Genomic DNA, 18,270 nt, shown 5'->3' on the forward strand with positions numbered 1-18,270 from the left:
CGCAGCGGAATGACGTCAACTACAGTCGACGGCGCTGCTCTTTATTGTGTTTACTAGCCGCAGAGATCGTCCAAAGATGGATCAAATATGTATTAGCAAATGACTGATGTAGTTCTTTATACTATTATGGACTGGTATATAGTTTAGCGGAGAGATTAGGCGACTCTGATTTCTGCAAAAATGAACAAAGGTTGGCTGGAGTTAGAAAGTGACCCGGGTGAGTCACATTTATGCATATAACATCATTATATAATAATCAATAATTATTTTATTATTCATAAAATATGCTGTAGGTTAACATGTAGTATTTTATAATATAGTATTTTGTGCTTATAGTGTATTAATTAGACTAAAACGCATATAAGTCAACGGGTTTATCTCATAATATAATACTTCACCATATAATACTTCATCATATAATGCTTCACCATATAATGCTTCACCATATCTTCATCACCATGTAATACTTCATCACCATATAATAATACTTCATCACCATATAACAATGCTTCACCATATAATAATGCTTCACCATATAATAATGCTTCATAATAATGCTTCACCATATAATAATGCTTCACCATATAATAATGCTTCACCATATAATAATGCTTCACCATATAATAATGCTTCATAATAATGCTTCACCATATAATACTGCTTCACCATATAATACTGCTTCACCATATAATAATGCTTCACCATATAATAATGCTTCACCATATAATAATGCTTCATAATAATGCTTCACCATATAATACTGCTTCACCATATAATACTGCTTCACCATATAATAATGCTTCACCATATAATAATGCTTCACCATATAATACTGATTCACCATATAATAATGCTTCACCATATAATAATGCTTCACCATATAATAATGCTTCACCATATAATACTGATTCACCATATAATACTGCTTCACCATATAATAATGCTTCACCATATAATAATGCTTCACCATATAATACTGATTCACCATATAATACTGCTTCACCATATAATAATGCTTCACCATATAATAATGCTTCACCATATAATACTGATTCACCATATAATAATGCTTCACCATATAATAATGCTTCACCATATAATAATGCTTCATAATAATGCTTCACCATATAATACTGCTTCACCATATAATAATGCTTCACCATATAATACTGATTCACCATATAATAATGCTTCACCATATAATAATGCTTCACCATATAATAATGCTTCACCATATAATAATGCTTCATAATAATGCTTCACCATATAATAATGCTTCACCATATAATAATGCTTCATAATAATGCTTCACCATATAATAATGCTTCACCATATAATAATGCTTCACCATATAATAATGCTTCACCATATAATAATGCTTCATAATAATGCTTCACCATATAATACTGCTTCACCATATAATACTGATTCACCATATAATAATGCTTCACCATATAATACTGATTCACCATATAATAATGCTTCACCATATAATAATGCTTCACCATATAATAATGCTTCACCATATAATACTGCTTCACCATATAATAATGCTTCACCATATAATAATGCTTCACCATATAATACTGATTCACCATATAATAATGCTTCACCATATAATAATGCTTCACCATATAATAATGCTTCACCATATAATACTGATTCACCATATAATACTGCTTCACCATATAATAATGCTTCACCATATAATAATGCTTCACCATATAATACTGATTCACCATATAATACTGCTTCACCATATAATAATGCTTCACCATATAATAATGCTTCACCATATAATACTGATTCACCATATAATAATGCTTCACCATATAATAATGCTTCACCATATAATAATGCTTCATAATAATGCTTCACCATATAATACTGCTTCACCATATAATAATGCTTCACCATATAATACTGATTCACCATATAATAATGCTTCACCATATAATAATGCTTCACCATATAATAATGCTTCACCATATAATAATGCTTCATAATAATGCTTCACCATATAATAATGCTTCACCATATAATAATGCTTCATAATAATGCTTCACCATATAATAATGCTTCACCATATAATAATGCTTCACCATATAATAATGCTTCATAATAATGCTTCACCATATAATAATGCTTCACCATATAATAATGCTTCACCATATAATACTGATTCACCATATAATAATGATTCACCATATAATAATACTTCACCATATAATAATGCTTCACCATATAATAATGCTTCATAATAATGCTTCATAATACTGCTTCACCATATAATACTGCTTCACCATATAATACTGCTTCACCATATAATAATGCTTCACCATATAACTACTTCACCACCATATAATACTACTTCACCATATAACTACTTCACCATATAATGCTTCACCATATAATGCTTCACCATATAATACTTCACCATATAATACTACTTCACCATATAATACTACTTCACCATATAATACTACTTCACCATATAATACTACTTCACCATATAATACTGCTTCACCATATAACTGCTTCACCATATAACTGCTTCACCATATAACTGCTTCACCATATAATACTGCTTCACCATATAATACTTCATCATATAATACTTCACCATATAATAATGCTTCACCATATAATACTTCACCATATAATACTTCATCATATAATACTTCACCATATAATACGTCTAATTCTGTCTGTTTGTGATGTCTGCTTCTTTTTCAGGGTTGTTCACTCTCTTGTTGGAGGACTTTGGTGAGTTGAACTGTTTGGCACAGACATGCTGTTATCGATCTGTTAAATATGGAAAGCATGATATATATATATATATATATAAAATCATGCTTATGTTTGGATTTAGGTGTGAAGGGCGTTCAGGTGGAAGAAATCTATGATCTTCAGAGCAAATGTCAAAGGTGGATTAATCACACACTTTTACCTTTTGTAATTATTTAAGCCTGTATGTTAATGTTTATGAACTAATATTCATTTGTTAGCAATATTAATCATTTCAATGTTTTTGTAAACATACACATATTAATATTATTACAGTATTTTTAACACAAATAAATGACTGTCATCTTTAAGCCTGTATAATATTTTTATTTAAGTGAGATTGGTTTCCTAAGGATATTAATCATTTAAATATTAATTATAATGTTATTTTGGATTTTTGTTAACCTTACATTTTACATTTATTTTTGTAATTCATTCTATCTTTATATCTATGTATAAATGTATAGTATTTTATTGGTTATTTCATCATACAATTTACCTGTTTTACCACTTACCATGTTAAGCCTTTGTATTTATATAATAATAATTAATAAAATACAAATTTTGTAAAAAATGAAATATTGATTTTGATCTATCTATCTATCTATCTATCTATCTATCTATCTATCATTTTATTATTTATTTGATTATTCTGAAGCTGTCCTGTCTTTTTCGTCTTCTCAGTCCTGTCTATGGCTTCATCTTCCTCTTCAAGTGGATCGAGGAGCGAAGATCTCGGCGTAAAGTCTCCACGCTGGTGGATGAAACCTCAGTTATCGATGACGAGATTGTTAACGACATGTTTTTCGCTCACCAAGTTAGTCCAGACAATATTTGCATTGCAACATAAGTCTGCAGTTATTATCCTCCTTTTCTATAGTCTGTTTGTCGAATGTTGTGTGCAGTTGATACCGAACTCCTGTGCCACTCACGCTCTTCTGAGTGTGCTTCTGAACTGCAGCGGCGTGGAGCTGGGAATGACTCTTAGCCGTATGAAGGCTTTCACCAAGGGCTTCAGTCCTGAGGTCAGTTACACACATAAAGATCAGTTTTAGACACTTAAAGGCATAAATGAAAATTTTATTATCATTACTCACCCTCAAGTTTTTCCAAACCTGTATAACATACTTGCTGCTGTTGAACACAAAAGAAGATATTCTGAAAAATATTGGTAACCAAATTGTTGACGGTAGCCATTGACTTCTGTAGTATGGAAAAAAATACTATGGAAATCAGTGGCTGCCATTAACTACTTTCCGTCATGCTTAAAAATGTCTGAATGTCAGCAAAGTGGCATTAGCACACTTACATCTTCTCCGTGCCTGTTTTAAAACAAGTCTTTATTGTTTGACTTCTCAGAGTAAAGGTTACGCCATTGGAAACGCTCCTGAGCTGGCGAAAGCCCACAACAGCCATGCCAGGTAGAGTCAAGCTTTATTATTACTCTTCCCCATTAACATAGAATAAGTAGATTTGACGCAAACAGATCGAAAGCTGCTGTTTTGTAGTCATTGTTTTTTCCATGTAGACCGGAGCCGCGGCACCTGCCGGAGAAACAGAACGGCATCAGTGCCGTGCGGACGATGGAGGCATTTCACTTCGTCAGTTACGTGCCAATCAAAGACCGGCTGTTTGAGCTGGACGGTCTGAAAGCATATCCCATCGACCACGGTAAGAACGTAATGCCAATAAAACTGTCTTTTGTGAGTTTGAGGAGAAGAGTAGATTACATGAATCTGTCTGTCTTCCTCAGGGCCTTGGGGTGAGGAAGAAGAGTGGACGGATAAAGCCAGACGGGTCATAATGGAGCGAATAGGACTGGCCACTGCTGGGTAAGCGCTAAACTGATCAATACTCACATCTTTGGCCATCAGGATTTGAGGAAAATGATACATAGAACACACACACATATTCAAATGATCTACATATACATATATATATATATATATATATATATATATATATATATATATATATATATATATATATATATATATATATATATATATATATATACACAGTGCCCTCCAAAAGTATTGGAACAGTAAAGACAAAATTGCTCTGTTGGCTGTGGAGTCAAGACATTTACAAATATGATTAAAAGATGAATATGAGACAAAACAGTTTCAACACATACATGTTTTACCAAATAAAAAGAACAGCACTTTTAGAGTTTCATCCCTCTATCTGATGTGAGCATAAGTATTGGAACAGTTGCCTCACAGGTCTTTCTAAGTGATCAGCTGTGTCCTGTTGCATTCATTCTTCAGATATTAAAAGCAGGGAATGTGTCGTATCCGTTATATCCATTACTTCTGTATTCTGAACCTTGCATTCGATGATGACACACACAAACCAGGATGAAGATGAGGGAGCTGACTTTGAGAGAAAAGCAAGCAATTTGGATGCTAAAAGAAATGAGGAAGTCAATTAGAGCTCTAGCAAATATAAAGGGCATGGAGAAATCAAGAGTTTGGAAACCACCCGCGACACCAGCAACCAACAACGACTTGATCGGCTGAGAAAACAACAGTAGTTGATGACAGACAAATCATAAAAGCTGTGAAAATGAACCCTAAAAGATGTGTCTGTAAAATCTCCAACAACTTCCAGAAAGTTGGGGGGATGCTCTGACAATCTACTGTCCTCAGGAGACTTTGACACAGAATTACAGATGCTACACAGCAAGATGCAAACCTCTGACCAGCACCAAAAATAGAAAGGCAATATTAGAGCTTGCAAAAAAGCACAAAGGTGAGCCAGAAGAGTTTTGGAACTGTGTTTATGGACCGATGAGACAAAGATGAACCTTTATCTAAGTGATGGGAAAGCAAAAATGTGGAGAAAAAAGGGAACTGCAATGATCCCAAGCATACAGCCTCATCTGTAAAGCATGGTGGAGGTGGTGTCATGGCATGGGCATGCATGGCTGCCTCTGGAACAGGCCCTCTTAACTTTACTGATGACTTAATGTATGATGACAGTAGCAGAATGAATTTGGAAGGGTACAAAACCATCTTGCCTACCAATATTCAAGAAAATGCCACCAGATTCATTGGGAAGTGCTTCATATTGCATCAGGACAATGACCCAATCACCCTGCCAGTTCGTTCAAGGAATTTATAAGGGCAAAGAAATGGAAAGTCTTAGATTGCCCAAGTCAATCTCCAGATTTAAATCCGATTGAACCTGAATTTCACCAGCTGAAGAGGAGAGTAAAGGCAGAAACTCCTCAAAACAAACAACAACTGGAATTGTCTTCATTAAAGGCTGGGAAAAGTATTTCAAAGGATGAGACCAAGAGTCTGGTGATGTCTATGGGTCACAGACTCACTGCTGTGATTGTGCGCAAGGGATCTGCAACTAAATAATAGCTTTTAATCTTTTATATCTGCCTTATGTTCAACTGTCCCAATACTTATGCTCACATCAATGAGTGGGATGAACTCTAAAAGTGCTGTTCTTTTTATTTGGTAAAACATGTACAGTATGTGTTGAAACGGCTAATAATAAAATATGACATTCTGTAGTTTTGTCTCATATTCATCTTTTAATCATATTTGTAAATGTCTTTACTCCACAGCCAACAGAGCAATTTTGTCTTTACTGTTCCAATACTTTTGGAGGGCACTATATATATATACATATATATTAATTAATTAAAATTTATATAAATATATTTATTATAATTTAAATATGAAAATGATTGTTTTCTTTCTAATGTATCTGATTTGTCTTCTCGTTCCTCAGAGAGCCCTACCATGACATCCGGTTCAATCTTATGGCGGTGGTTCCAGATCGCAGGATAAAATACGAGTCCAAGCTGGAGATCCTGAAACGGAACAGGCAGATCATTCTGGAAGGGCTTCAGCAGGTTAGAGAGAAAAAAGTGAGTTCAAACTTTTTTGTGTGCGTGAATAAAATCCAAATTGTGGAGTATCAAACATTCTGTGAAGGATTTCTCTATTGGCCCTTTTCCATGGTACGGCTCACTTTTGGGGGTTTTCCACTGTATACAGTACCTAGTACCTGGTCCTTTTTTTTAGTACCACCTTTGTTGAGGTTCCAAGCGAGCCATATGATACTAAAATCAAATGTGACGTGTAAACACTGAAGATTTGTGACATGAGACGCCAAACCTGCTAGATTTAAATAGTCAGCAACAGCCTGCGTAGTGACTTTTTTTTAAATGACTTTCTTTAAATGACTGGCACACACAACTTGAAAAAAGAAATGGCTGTATTGTGGTCAGTAGATGGGGTGGCGGCACAACTATAGGCGTTACTAAACTGCAGTGGAAAAGCAAACGAAAAGTAAAGTGAGCCGAGTCATACCACACAGTGTAAAAGTGCCATATGTGGTTAAATCTAGGTCGGTTATGAATGTCTCAGTACACCTATGTACATGCTACAGGTCATTCGCGTGACCCAACAAGATTCAGGCCAGGATCGAAAGCAACAAGACTCCTCCTCCTCAGAAGACACTCCTCCTGCTGTGAAAAAGGAGGAAGGGCAAGATACACCGATACCTTTGTGTACAGAGCAGGCCACACCTACAGGTACCCTATTTGAATTTAATTTAATTTGAATGTCTTAAATTTATTTAAAATGAGAACCTTTTGATTAAGACCCGTTATTACCAGGAATGACATGTGTGGAGAAATAAGTAAATGGGAACACTTTTGGCTCAAAACATACAACAGTCTGTGTGAATAGGTTTTTATAGTTATGTATAAAAATAGTTTAAGCGTTATTCAGTAATGTTGGGAGTCAAAAAAAAAACTAAAACATGTTCCTAAAACATGACACTTTAGAAACTCAGGAAGGTGCCGCTGCTCTCCCAAGTCCCGCTGGAAAAGTCAAACCCATGGCTAAACCTGCCTTGCCAACAGGGGGCGCTCCACCACCAACCCCTCTACCTGTTCCCAGCCCCAACCCCAATCCCATCGTCCAGCGTCTGCCGGCCTTCCTGGACAACCACAATTACGCCAAGTCCCCCATGCAGGTAAGATCAGTTACGTTTCAGGATATCTGGAATAGTTAGCATGAGATGTGCTTTCATTCAGTATGTTTGATGACTGACAGGAAGAGGAGGATCTTGCTGCGGGTGTGGGTCGCTCACGCCTACCTGGCCCCCCTCAGCCACCTTATTCTGATGATGAGGATGACTATGACGATGAAGAGGAGTGCAGCACTGCAGGTGCCACAAGCAGGTATAAAACTATGAAAGTGTCCAAATTTTAACATATTTGATGTGTTCTTGCAGTGGTAACAAACCTCCAGTACACAAGAGGGCGATAGAGTTCCTTCAAATGTCTGTATAGTTCAAATAAAGGTGATATTATTCAAACTATAAAATAGTGACAACTTAACAACCTTACCTAACTTGCTTGGCAACATTTTCGCTACGACGGTAGTAAAGCCGCCTTTCCACTTCACGCAACATTGGGACATGACTGTTGCATTTCTCCCCCTAGTGGCAGTTGCACAGAACTTTCAAAATGGTCATGCAGCACTGTTACCTTGACATATACACGATGGTAAAATGAATGAGTTTAATGAATATAATTAATGTATGAATGTATCAGTAGGTTTTATGGGGCTAATCAACGTAAATAATGATTTAATAATTATTTCTGCCATAATTATTCTAAAGTACCATTTTACAGAAATAGTGTTTAAAGAATAATGGTAATGTGAACAAAATATTGCTAATTCTAACCTTACGCTCATAGTTTTTAATAGAATACATTACATTCGGTCGGGTGGTCGCATACAGTCTAGTCCAGGGTAGGCAACGCTGGTCCTGGAGTGCCACTATCCTGTAGAGTTTAGCTCCAACCTCAAGGCCTTCAGGATTACTAGGGCTACAGGCAGGTGAGGTCTTGTTCAGGGTTGGAGCTAAACTCTGCAGGACATCGGCACTCCAGGACCAACATTGCCTACCCCTGGTCTAGCCAATGAAGTTCAAATATTTTAATGCATCCGAAGCTCAAATCGGATCCTAAATTTACGCATATGATTGGAACTCCACGCAGCTCCCGCACTACTCTCCATTGGAAATGAATGACTTCTGTCGTTTGTCAGAGTGGAAAGGTGGCTTAAGAAATAGAAAAATTACCGTAGAAGAAAAAAAATTGCGCAAAAGCCTGCAATAGCGGCCTTTGGAACGCAATACGTATTTGCATTCATGTAGTTACATAGAGTACCTTTAATGGACCTTTATTGGTTGTCTGTGTGATCAGTAGGGTCCGAAGAAAGGTTGGTCTGCGTGCACGTACCATGGGCCGCAGTGGAGTGGGTGCAGTTGCGGCAATGGAGGGTCAGCTAGCACTCAGCATTTTAGCTGAGAAACTCAAGAAGGAAGTCCAAAGGAAGGACTCCATGGCTACAACGGGTTCCACACCTCTGAATGTACGCACCGAGGGTCGCACAGGTGGGATCAGCATCACTTCGGCCTGCCAGCCATCGCCCACTCCCAGTAATGAAAGCACGGATACGGCCTCGGAAATCGGCAGCGCGTTCAACTCACCACTCCGCTCGCCTGCGAGATCGCAAGCAGCTACGCGCTCCTCCAGCCCCGTGGTGCCCCACTTGAGTCGTGTGCTGTTTGGAGAAGAAGAGGGGCTGCTCAGGTTAGATGCCCGACACAATCGAGCCGTCCGGGATTTGGGGGCGCTAGTGAGTTCCACGATGCTGCGACTGCAAGAGGATGGCGTCATGTTCGCCTTGCCAGCTACAGGTACTTGTTCACAGTCAAAACTGTGAGATTTTAACAATTGAAATTTCTTTCGTAGAAGACCTTTTTGGATAACCTTCGATCTCATTTGACAGAAACATTGGAAGGGTTAAAGAAAGGGGGTGGTGTGGAGAAGAAAGAGAAAGAAGAGACGACCGGTCCAGGAGGACAGGAGGAAGTGAAGGAAGGACCATCAGTGGAGATGAAACAGGAGGATGTGAAAGAGTCAGTGGACGTCAAACCGGACAAGGAGAACCTGCCGTCCACCACCGCTGAAACCAGCACTAAACCTCCTGGAGAAAAATACACCCCTAAAGTAAGACACCAGAGATTTGTTTTCTTTGTGCGATGTAGTGATGTTTGCTATGAGTTAGTGATGCAGCTTTACATGAACTTGAGGGTTTCTGTTGCACAGGAGTTGCTGGCCTTGTTGAAGTACGTGGAAGCTGACATTGCCAACTATGAAGTGTGTTTAAAAGAAGAAGTGGAGAAAAGGAAAAAGTATAAGGTAAGTGTTTGACTTAAGGTGAACAACAACGTAATCTCACATGACTTTCCGGAATGATTTCCAGAGAACCTGTAGTGATGCTTTTTGTCCTTTTTCAGATCGATGACCAAAGGAGGACTCATAACTATGATGAATTCATCTGCACCTTCATATCAATGCTGGCACAAGAAGGTAAAAAAATGTTGTTTCTTCCGTGAAAGGCAAAATGAGATATTTTCGAGAATCTTCATATGTCACAAAACTGGCAGTGTGAACTTTCTGCGAAACGTCTCCTTTTGTGTTCCTCTAAAGAAAGTCTTATGGGCTTGCAACAACATGAAAATAGTTTTCTAGGGAGCTATTCCTTTAATACAGTGGTTCTCAACCGTGTTCCAACATTGCATGTGATTTTCTTAATCAGACACACTTGATTCAGGTCATCAGCTCATTAATAGACACTCCCAAGACCTGGAATGGATGTGTCAGACAAAGGAGATATTCAAAATATGCATTGTTGGGAGGACTTCATGAACATGGCTGCTTTAATCAAACGTCCTTTTGTGTTTTGTAGGTATGTTAGCGAGTCTGGTGGAGCAGAACATCTCCGTTCGTCGCAGACAGGGCGTAAGCATTGGCCGGCTCCACAAGCAACGCAAACCCGACCGGCGGAAGCGTTCACGACCATACAAAGCCAAGCGCCAATAAATGATAAAAATGAACTGAATGACAGCAACTCGACAACTCAATCTTTCTGAAACATTGTCCAGAGACATTTCTGAAGATGAACAATGACACCAAACACCTCATTGACAGTGTTCGATATTAAATTGTTGTTGTTTTTTACTGAACCACTTTTAATGTTGCCATTACTTCATGTACTGAATCAAGCGAATCATAAAACCAACAATCATTGGAGCACCATATTGGGAAAATGACTGCGCATTTTGACTGAGTATCAGACTGGATTCATTCAAGCTCTAAATTACAAAGATTCCAAGGAATATTAATCTACAGAAATCACAAATATCTAGTCAAGGTGCTACCAAAGATAATGGCGCTCCAAATTCAATCAAACAGTGCATGTCAGTGGTATGTCTGTTGTTAACAAATGGATCAATCGCCAATCTGGATGGGATTCTAGAGATATGCTTTTTTTTTTTTTTTTAAAGTTGACAGCCGTTTTGTTCATAAGATTAATAGACAAAAATATATTTTAAGACTGTAAACTTTAGTTGGTTTGTGACTGTGTATTGGTTCATTTCATACAAATCATCTCAAAAAGAGTAGAAATAGGAAAATGTTTTTGGTTGAAGTTTACTTGTTCTTCACAATTTTCTTGAAGATTGTTTTTATTGGTAAGGAATAGGCCAGTGGGTTTTGTCTCAGGCGTGTTCTGTTTGTTTGTACATATGTATTTGTGTATTATCTGATGTCTACACAGGACTGTCAAATCCAGACATTAAAACAAATGTTTCGAATTGGTGGTCTTGGTTTGGTTTTGTCTTGGCTTGGAAAGGATTAGTCCCCCACACGTCTGTTATAAGCAGGCAGTCGTCCCACGCCCTCTCCTCATTGAAGGTGAGGAGCAGCACTATGGCTTCTAACTTCTCAGTTCTTCTCCTGTCCGCGGGATTATTCACGGCTGTAGTCGGTAAGTGTCTAAGGAAGCATTTCTAAACGTTTTAAACTTGATTTGTTTTTGGATTACGAATGCAGGACGGATGTCATGTTTTCAAATTTGTAATAATTTATTTTAATATTTTTCTAAACTGTTTTTGCGCGTTTGGCACGCCAGCGAAAGCACGTGGAGGTAATTAAGTGTGCTAGTACGCATATTATGTTAGTGTTAATGTTTCCATATTGTTATGCAGAAGTTAAAATGTTTATGGTGATTTAAACTGTAATATGATCAGTAATACTACAAACAAGTAAAGATGTTGGATAAGGAAGTGTTCGTTTCATTCCTTTTTTTTTTTTTTTTTTTTTTTTTAATGAATCAATTGAACAAGGTTTAATTGGCCTGACCGATTTGGACACGACAGTCAGACTCGTGAGTGAACATTGCATTTTAGTGTTGTTTAATGCAAGGCAAATTATATTCTTTTGAAAGAACCGATTGATGAAAATGAAGAGTCCGATTTTTTTTGTGTGTTTACATGCAATCGTTTTTTTGTTCACACATGTGATGTTTGCCATTAAAATGCTAATATTCTGTGTGCCAGACTTCTGTTGTTTTTCTCGTTAATAAAATACTGAAAATAAAATATTTGAATGGCTGCTGAGTCACAACCTTCAGCCACTGACTAAACAGAAAAGTTTTAATTGCTCAACACTATTATTGTCATTTTACTGTGATTTAAAGGGTGTTTCTGGAGTTTCTCTTACATCTTAAACATGAACACTGATGCTTTACTTCAAACTTCCAAACACGTGATTCACAAGACAGGTTAAAGAATTGAATTACTTTTAAAACTGCTCCCATTCCTCTGTTTCATTTGTTTAGGTGTTGAGAGTTGCCACTCTATAGTCTGTGACTTTTGGAGTTCCCAGTTCTGCTGTGGGACCTGTGATGAGAACTACTGCTGCTCTGATCCACAAAAAATATTGGCTATTGAAGACTGTCTTTTGTAAGGAGTGATTTTTTTTTTTTTTTTCTTTCTTTCTTTCTTAATAATAAATCAGAGCTAAGCGTTTAATATTTCTCCCTCGCCAGCTGTTACCACTGGGTATTTATTCTGATAAGTTTGTGATAATTTATATTGTTTTCTAACCAGATTGTTAGAATCATGCACATCCAATCTTTAGTTTACTAGTTAATTTAGTTTGTTCATACTAAATACTAAATAAATCTGAAACCCCATTTTAAAAATATATGGGTCAATATCACTGTAGGGTGCCTTTTGGTGTCCCGTACATAACTAATTTGCCATGATAACTTAACATAAAAATTACTATGAAAGGGTGTGTTATATTAGACTAAGTTTTTATATTCATTACAAAAGCATTACTTGACTCTTTAGATATTTTTTTTAGTTTTGTGTAGAGGATGTGTGTTTTGCTTTGTCCCATGTACTGCTCGTTAAATTTGATAATAGTCAAATTATAAAAATTTTTGTGCTCTATTAATATTTTGTTAAACTCAATTTGAGTGTATTGATCATTTGGTAATAATAAAATCGATATTTTTAATTAATAAAAAATACGAGTTTTTCCATGTCCTTTGAATGGTTGTCCACCCTGTCCTGTTGGGAAATCCCCCCATTTAAGAAAAGGCCATCCCCTTTAGTGACATCAGGACAACAGATTATTTGTCTCTTCAGTGGCGAGAATTTCAACCGCTTATGTGAATAAATTAGTGACTTTTCAATTTACAAATTTTCTTCGTATGAGTTTACTTGCTTTTCCCAAGCTTAACATATCCACCTCGTCGGCATACAATATGCCAGAAGTGATCAGAATACAGTATTTTCAAAATATGTAAGTTTAAATATACCAAATTGTCTTCTACAATCAGACTAAATATTTAGCTAGTCACAGTTTGTTGTAAGCTAATATGCTAAATGAAGCTCAATGTCCACCCTGTCAGCCATTTAGACTCAATAGAGTGGACAGACGCATGACAGGGTGGACTGAATGAAAATTAATGGGGAGGGGTCGGTATATCAATGTGACTGAGGATGTATTTATATTTATTATTATTATTATTATTATATTATTTTTTAGAAGTAGAATGTTTCATTTTCATATTTTGTCATGATTTGTATGTTCTGCATTATGTATCCACACCGTCATGTGCTGGTCCACCCTGTCATCTTGATATTTTACAATAATATTTGAAATGATAATTCAATCATATCTATATAATCCAGTGTGTTCAATAGCTAGGTGTGGGGGCAATAATATGCAAACTGCATCCAAATATCAGTTTCCTCCAAATAAGAAAAAAATACATGTGTGAATTGTATGAGTTTCTTTAAAAAGACAGATTACATTAAATCTTTTATGTATTTATGATTTGAGAGCAAACAAATAACCCTGTTTAGGAAAGGGACATCATACCTTTAAGAAAATATCATTTGCATCCTAATTTTGCATTGAAAATGTATTTAACAGTAATATATATGTCCATGACAGGGTGGACAAATCTTATGGTTTATGCTTCAAATAATGGCCCATAATTATCTAAAAAAATGTGATAAATTATCTAATATGTTTCTATAGTACTTGAGTGTCTACTATATATGATATGACAAAGCGAATAGGAAATTAAAACCAACATTTTTCAGTATTGTGAGGGTTGAAAGGCACTCTATGGTGATACTGACCCTAACGAGAACTTCCATAGCAAAACCTGTTTGTAAAAAAGGTCAATTTTTGGCAAGTAGATTTAAACATAATAGAGGGCCATCAAAACCAAGTTTTGGACAGAGCTGCCATTATTTTGAGAGATTAAGAGAACAGGAACCCTAGAGGAAATACCTTCCTGCCATTTCCCTCTTCAGTCCCAAGACGACAGGATTTGTCGAGTGAACGTTTCAAATACAATCACAACTGAATCTTGGGCTCTGTTCACACACAAGTGGATGACTGAAACAGATAGGCTGTTATCTCCATTTGTAACCTATTATTACATTTCTTCTGTGTTATCTGTTCAACAGCAAAGGCCTCAAGTTTTCACCTGAATATTCTCCTCAAAACAAAGTCGTTCCTATTGTCATCGGTACCTCCATACTATTGGCTGTCATCATCATTATTTTGTTCCTCATCTGCTGGGTCTGTCCATGCTGCTATCTCTATAAGAAGTTCAGAAACCCTGGACGTAAGTCAATGTTTGTACGTCAAAATGGCTGAATGTTTTTAGAATGTCATTTCAACGTTGCTCCACCTTTGATTCTTCACACAGCTGTGACTACGACAACTACGGTCGTGACGAGACAATACCTTCCGCAGCCTTCAGCCGTCATTCCGGGAGGTCAGTACCTTTCGTACCAGGCTTTGCCTAATAACCTACCTTGTGGAGGCCAACCAATGCCAACTGGACCACCACCCTCATATCAGGAGGCTGGTAAGATCTGCAAACGAGATGACCAAGACTATTTGAGCCAAGATGGTGAACCATCAAAATGATTGCTGTCTTTGGTTTCCAGTAGGTTCAGGGAATCCTGTTCCCATCCAGGTTGTGTATGATGGTGGTCAGGCCACATATCCTCTACAGTCATCTCTTCCCTCAGACTGCACATCACCTCAACCAGCATACAACCCTGCTGACACCGGTTACACCAGTTCAGTCGTCAATACCAGTAACTAAACCCAAACCGCTGCATTGTGGAGGGTTACGCATTTCTGCTCTGCTGTTGTGAATTGTGAAGCTACTGTGGAAACTATCGTATAAAGGCATTTAAGAATACTAGTACTGTTGTTGTCTATTAATACTGCCATATTTATACTCTCTCGTTCGCCATTGTTTACACTGGCATTAAACACTTGAATTTGTTTCTTTCTCTCTATTCTAACCAAAGATCTATCCATTGTAGTTATTTTGGATTCTAGATTGGTACAGATATTTTGTGATTGTAAATTAAGTTATGAATGTGTCTATTTAATCAAACTATAAGCAAGAGTCAAGTTGACTATCAGAGCTTAGTTGAAGAAATTATGCATCATGTCTGTGTGTATTTATAGGACTGTGTATTTAAAATCAATATGCTTCACACGTTACCCTGGTGGTTTTTGGTTTTGTTGAGAGTTTCTTGCATGGGAGGGACACTATAGCCACTTATCAGGAAATACTACATAAGCACAATCAACGAGCTACTGAAGGGGACTTCTGCTCTTTCCTAAAGTTATATTCACAGTGATAGGAGGTAAGTGTCTTAATTTTTTGTTTAATCAAACTGGTAAAGGACAGTAAATATAGTTTTTGGTATGATATTAAGATTTTGGCTATAAATATAGAAGGCACTATCATAGCCATGCAAATAATAGGCTACCAAATGCATGTGGATTTTGCACATACTTAATGCTTTCAAATCCTGTTTTGTAGATCTGCAGTCAGTAACGGCTACATATCACCCACAGTACTCACATCACCAGCCAGTGGCTAATAACCTACAGCCAGCTTACGGAGGGCATCCCATTCTGACAGGACCATGTCAGCAAACTTGTGTACCGGGACCACCACCCACATATCAGGAGCCTGGTAAGATCTGCAAACATCTACCTGAAAGTTTTGTTTATTTTATTTTTATGCTAAACAATAGGTAGTGCAATTGAAAATAATGCTGCGGCTATTAATATATTTGCTTATATATCTGCCTATTTTAACGGTCTAGCGCATTTTACAAGACCAAATGTTGTTGAACTTTTATTGTTTTAAGTCTTTAACAAAAAGCTCAGGTTGCAACAAATTTGCTACTTAATTATTAAGACCCGCCTACAAGTGTGTGTGCTCCGGCTCCGACAAGCAAGACAGCAAGAGCCAATTAAAATGTGAGAGGAAGCAGAGAGCCAAAGCTCAAAAACACCTAAACTACTTCGTTTTCTGTTTTGTGTGAAAAACAGTTTGTTCACATGCCAAGAATAAACTTGCGTAACAATAGTGTGAGTTTTTGAGAACAGGATTGTGGCGACAGTGGGCAAGGAGAATGATTTCGCAATGGGAAATTAAAACCAACATTTTTGGTTTTAATTTCAGGACACATATCCTCTACAGTCATCTCTGCCCTCAGACTGCACCTCACCTGCCGCAGACACTGAAAACAAGAAACTTTACATTTGAAAATTTAAGGGAAAAAATATCAATCCTATCTTTAATTACCAAACAACCTCATTTTTATTTGCTTTTATTTGTTTTTTCATTTTCCAGCAGGTTCGTTTCCTGCTCCCTACAGCCAGGCAGCATATGATGGTGGTCAGATCATGTACCCTCTAAGACCACCGGTTCAACCAGCGCTTCCCACAGACTACACCTCACCTCAAGCCCCATACAACCCTGCTTATGTGGAATCACCAAATACCAGTTAACCACCCACCCTCACCCCCCCCCAAAAAGTTTATACGCTTTGTGAACTTTTTTTATTTACACCTGTCATGTGTCATTTGTTTCTCTACCAAATTTGTTTATTTTATTCTATGGTATTTTATTTAATCATCAATAAAAGGCATTTTGAACAATTTTTTTAATGGTCAAAAGCTCATGTATCATTTCTGTGTAAAAAACAACACTTTGCATGATTTTATTGTAGTTTTTGAACATTATTCTATCAAACAAATCAACTTCAAATTCACATTTATGGTGAATAAATATAGCAGAAATCTTAAACCTAACTTTTTTCAATGTGCGAAAAAAATCTAACACCATCTTAGAGGAAAGAGACAGTTTTTATTGTACATTTTGGACATACACTATATTGCCAAAAGTATTGGGTCACCCCCTTCTAATGAACATGTTTGACTACTTTAGTAATTTCTATGAGTACAAATCTTAATGTTGAAGCATATAATGATATTCTAGGGAATTGTGTGCTTCTAATGTTATAGCAACAGTTTGGACAGGACCCTTTTCTATTCTAACATGACAGTGCCTCTGTGTATAAGACACGGTTCAAAAAGACGTGATTGATTCAGTCAGTGTGGAAGAACTTGACTGGTCTGCAGAAACCAAGTCCTGATCCCAGCTGAACACCTCTGGTGTGACTTTATATGCAGACCTTGAGCCAAAAACTCATCACCAAACGCGTCTGAAACGTCTCCCGTTTGATGTGCTCGTAAAGACATTTTGTGACTGAATAAATGCACTTCTTGTCAAGAGAAAAAGTGACAGAAAAAGCAGTTGTGAGTGGTGGCCAACCCTAGCTGCGTTAACTGTGTTAAGTATTTTTAACGCGTTAAACTGAAAAAGGCAGCGGCTATTTGCAAGTGCAAATAGCATATTTTTTTAGCGAAAGATACTATTTACACCAAGTGAAAATAGCAGTATTTTATATCGATATACTATTTACACAAAGTGCAAATAGCTATAGATTCTATTTACACTGTTAAAATAGCAAGATTTTCTGCTATTTATACTACTTATTGCAAATAGTGGCAATTATCTGCACCTCAGTATTGTAGTACATTATAAAACAGTACGCAATAATAATGTATTGAGTGTAAGTTTTAATTCAAATTATTAAATGGGTGCCACCTTATTGGGAAAATATGCCCTCCCTACACCTACCCTGCAATACGCAACTTTTTGATTATTTACTTCATTTTTA

General features: G+C 36.8%; 2 protein-coding genes across 5 annotated transcripts; both read left to right on the forward strand.

Moving 5' to 3' along the window:
• The first annotated feature begins 1 nt into the window (after nt 1).
• On the forward strand, nt 2-11,488 carry bap1 (BRCA1 associated deubiquitinase 1). 3 transcript variants are annotated; one of them, XM_079426211.1, is made up of 17 exons: nt 2-217; nt 2,737-2,766; nt 2,873-2,927; nt 3,472-3,604; nt 3,693-3,812; nt 4,147-4,208; nt 4,316-4,458; nt 4,541-4,619; nt 6,538-6,676; nt 7,201-7,345; nt 7,601-7,791; nt 7,872-7,999; nt 9,032-9,528; nt 9,621-9,841; nt 9,941-10,033; nt 10,132-10,204; nt 10,584-11,488. In XM_079426211.1, exons 1-17 carry the CDS (start codon nt 181-183, stop codon nt 10,715-10,717), a joined length of 2,280 nt encoding a protein of 759 aa, XP_079282337.1. In that variant the 5' UTR covers nt 2-180; the 3' UTR covers nt 10,718-11,488. The 3 variants fall into 3 exon arrangements, with proteins under 3 accessions (XP_079282337.1, XP_079282336.1, XP_079282338.1); XM_079426210.1 differs by having other exon boundaries at nt 7-217; nt 7,159-7,345; XM_079426212.1 differs by having other exon boundaries at nt 7-217; nt 9,035-9,528.
• Nucleotides 11,489-11,589: 101 nt separating this feature from the next.
• LOC306875556 (protein shisa-5-like) lies at nt 11,590-17,189 on the forward strand. 2 transcript variants are annotated; one of them, XM_079426214.1, is made up of 8 exons: nt 11,590-11,663; nt 12,516-12,639; nt 14,671-14,831; nt 14,916-15,077; nt 15,160-15,312; nt 15,757-15,876; nt 16,091-16,211; nt 16,878-17,189. In XM_079426214.1, the coding sequence occupies exons 1-6, from the start codon at nt 11,606-11,608 to the stop codon at nt 15,807-15,809; spliced, it is 711 nt and encodes a 236-aa protein (XP_079282340.1). In that variant the 5' UTR covers nt 11,590-11,605; the 3' UTR covers nt 15,810-15,876; nt 16,091-16,211; nt 16,878-17,189. The 2 variants fall into 2 exon arrangements, with proteins under 2 accessions (XP_079282340.1, XP_079282339.1); XM_079426213.1 differs by having other exon boundaries at nt 16,056-16,211; nt 16,878-17,187.
• The last annotated feature ends 1,081 nt before the right edge of the window (nt 17,190-18,270 follow it).

The sequence above is a fragment of the Barbus barbus genome, assembly GCF_936440315.1.
Source record: "Barbus barbus genome assembly, chromosome: 9".
Classification (NCBI taxonomy): Eukaryota; Metazoa; Chordata; class Actinopteri; order Cypriniformes; family Cyprinidae; genus Barbus; species Barbus barbus.

Coding starts and splice junctions, on each gene's coding strand:
- LOC306875556 (XM_079426214.1), top strand. CDS start 11,606: ATGGCTTCTAACTTCTCAGTTCTTCTCCTGTCCGCGGGATTATTCACG. Junction 14,832..14,915: donor GAAGTTCAGAAACCCTGGAC/GTAAGTCAATGT, acceptor TTCTTCACACAG/CTGTGACTACGACAACTACG. Junction 15,313..15,756: donor CAGTTCAGTCGTCAATACCA/GTAACTAAACCC, acceptor GGTTTTGTTGAG/AGTTTCTTGCATGGGAGGGA.
- bap1 (XM_079426210.1), top strand. CDS start 181: ATGAACAAAGGTTGGCTGGAGTTAGAAAGTGACCCGG. Junction 4,459..4,540: donor AGCATATCCCATCGACCACG/GTAAGAACGTAA, acceptor TGTCTTCCTCAG/GGCCTTGGGGTGAGGAAGAA. Junction 7,346..7,600: donor AGAGCAGGCCACACCTACAG/GTACCCTATTTG, acceptor ATGACACTTTAG/AAACTCAGGAAGGTGCCGCT.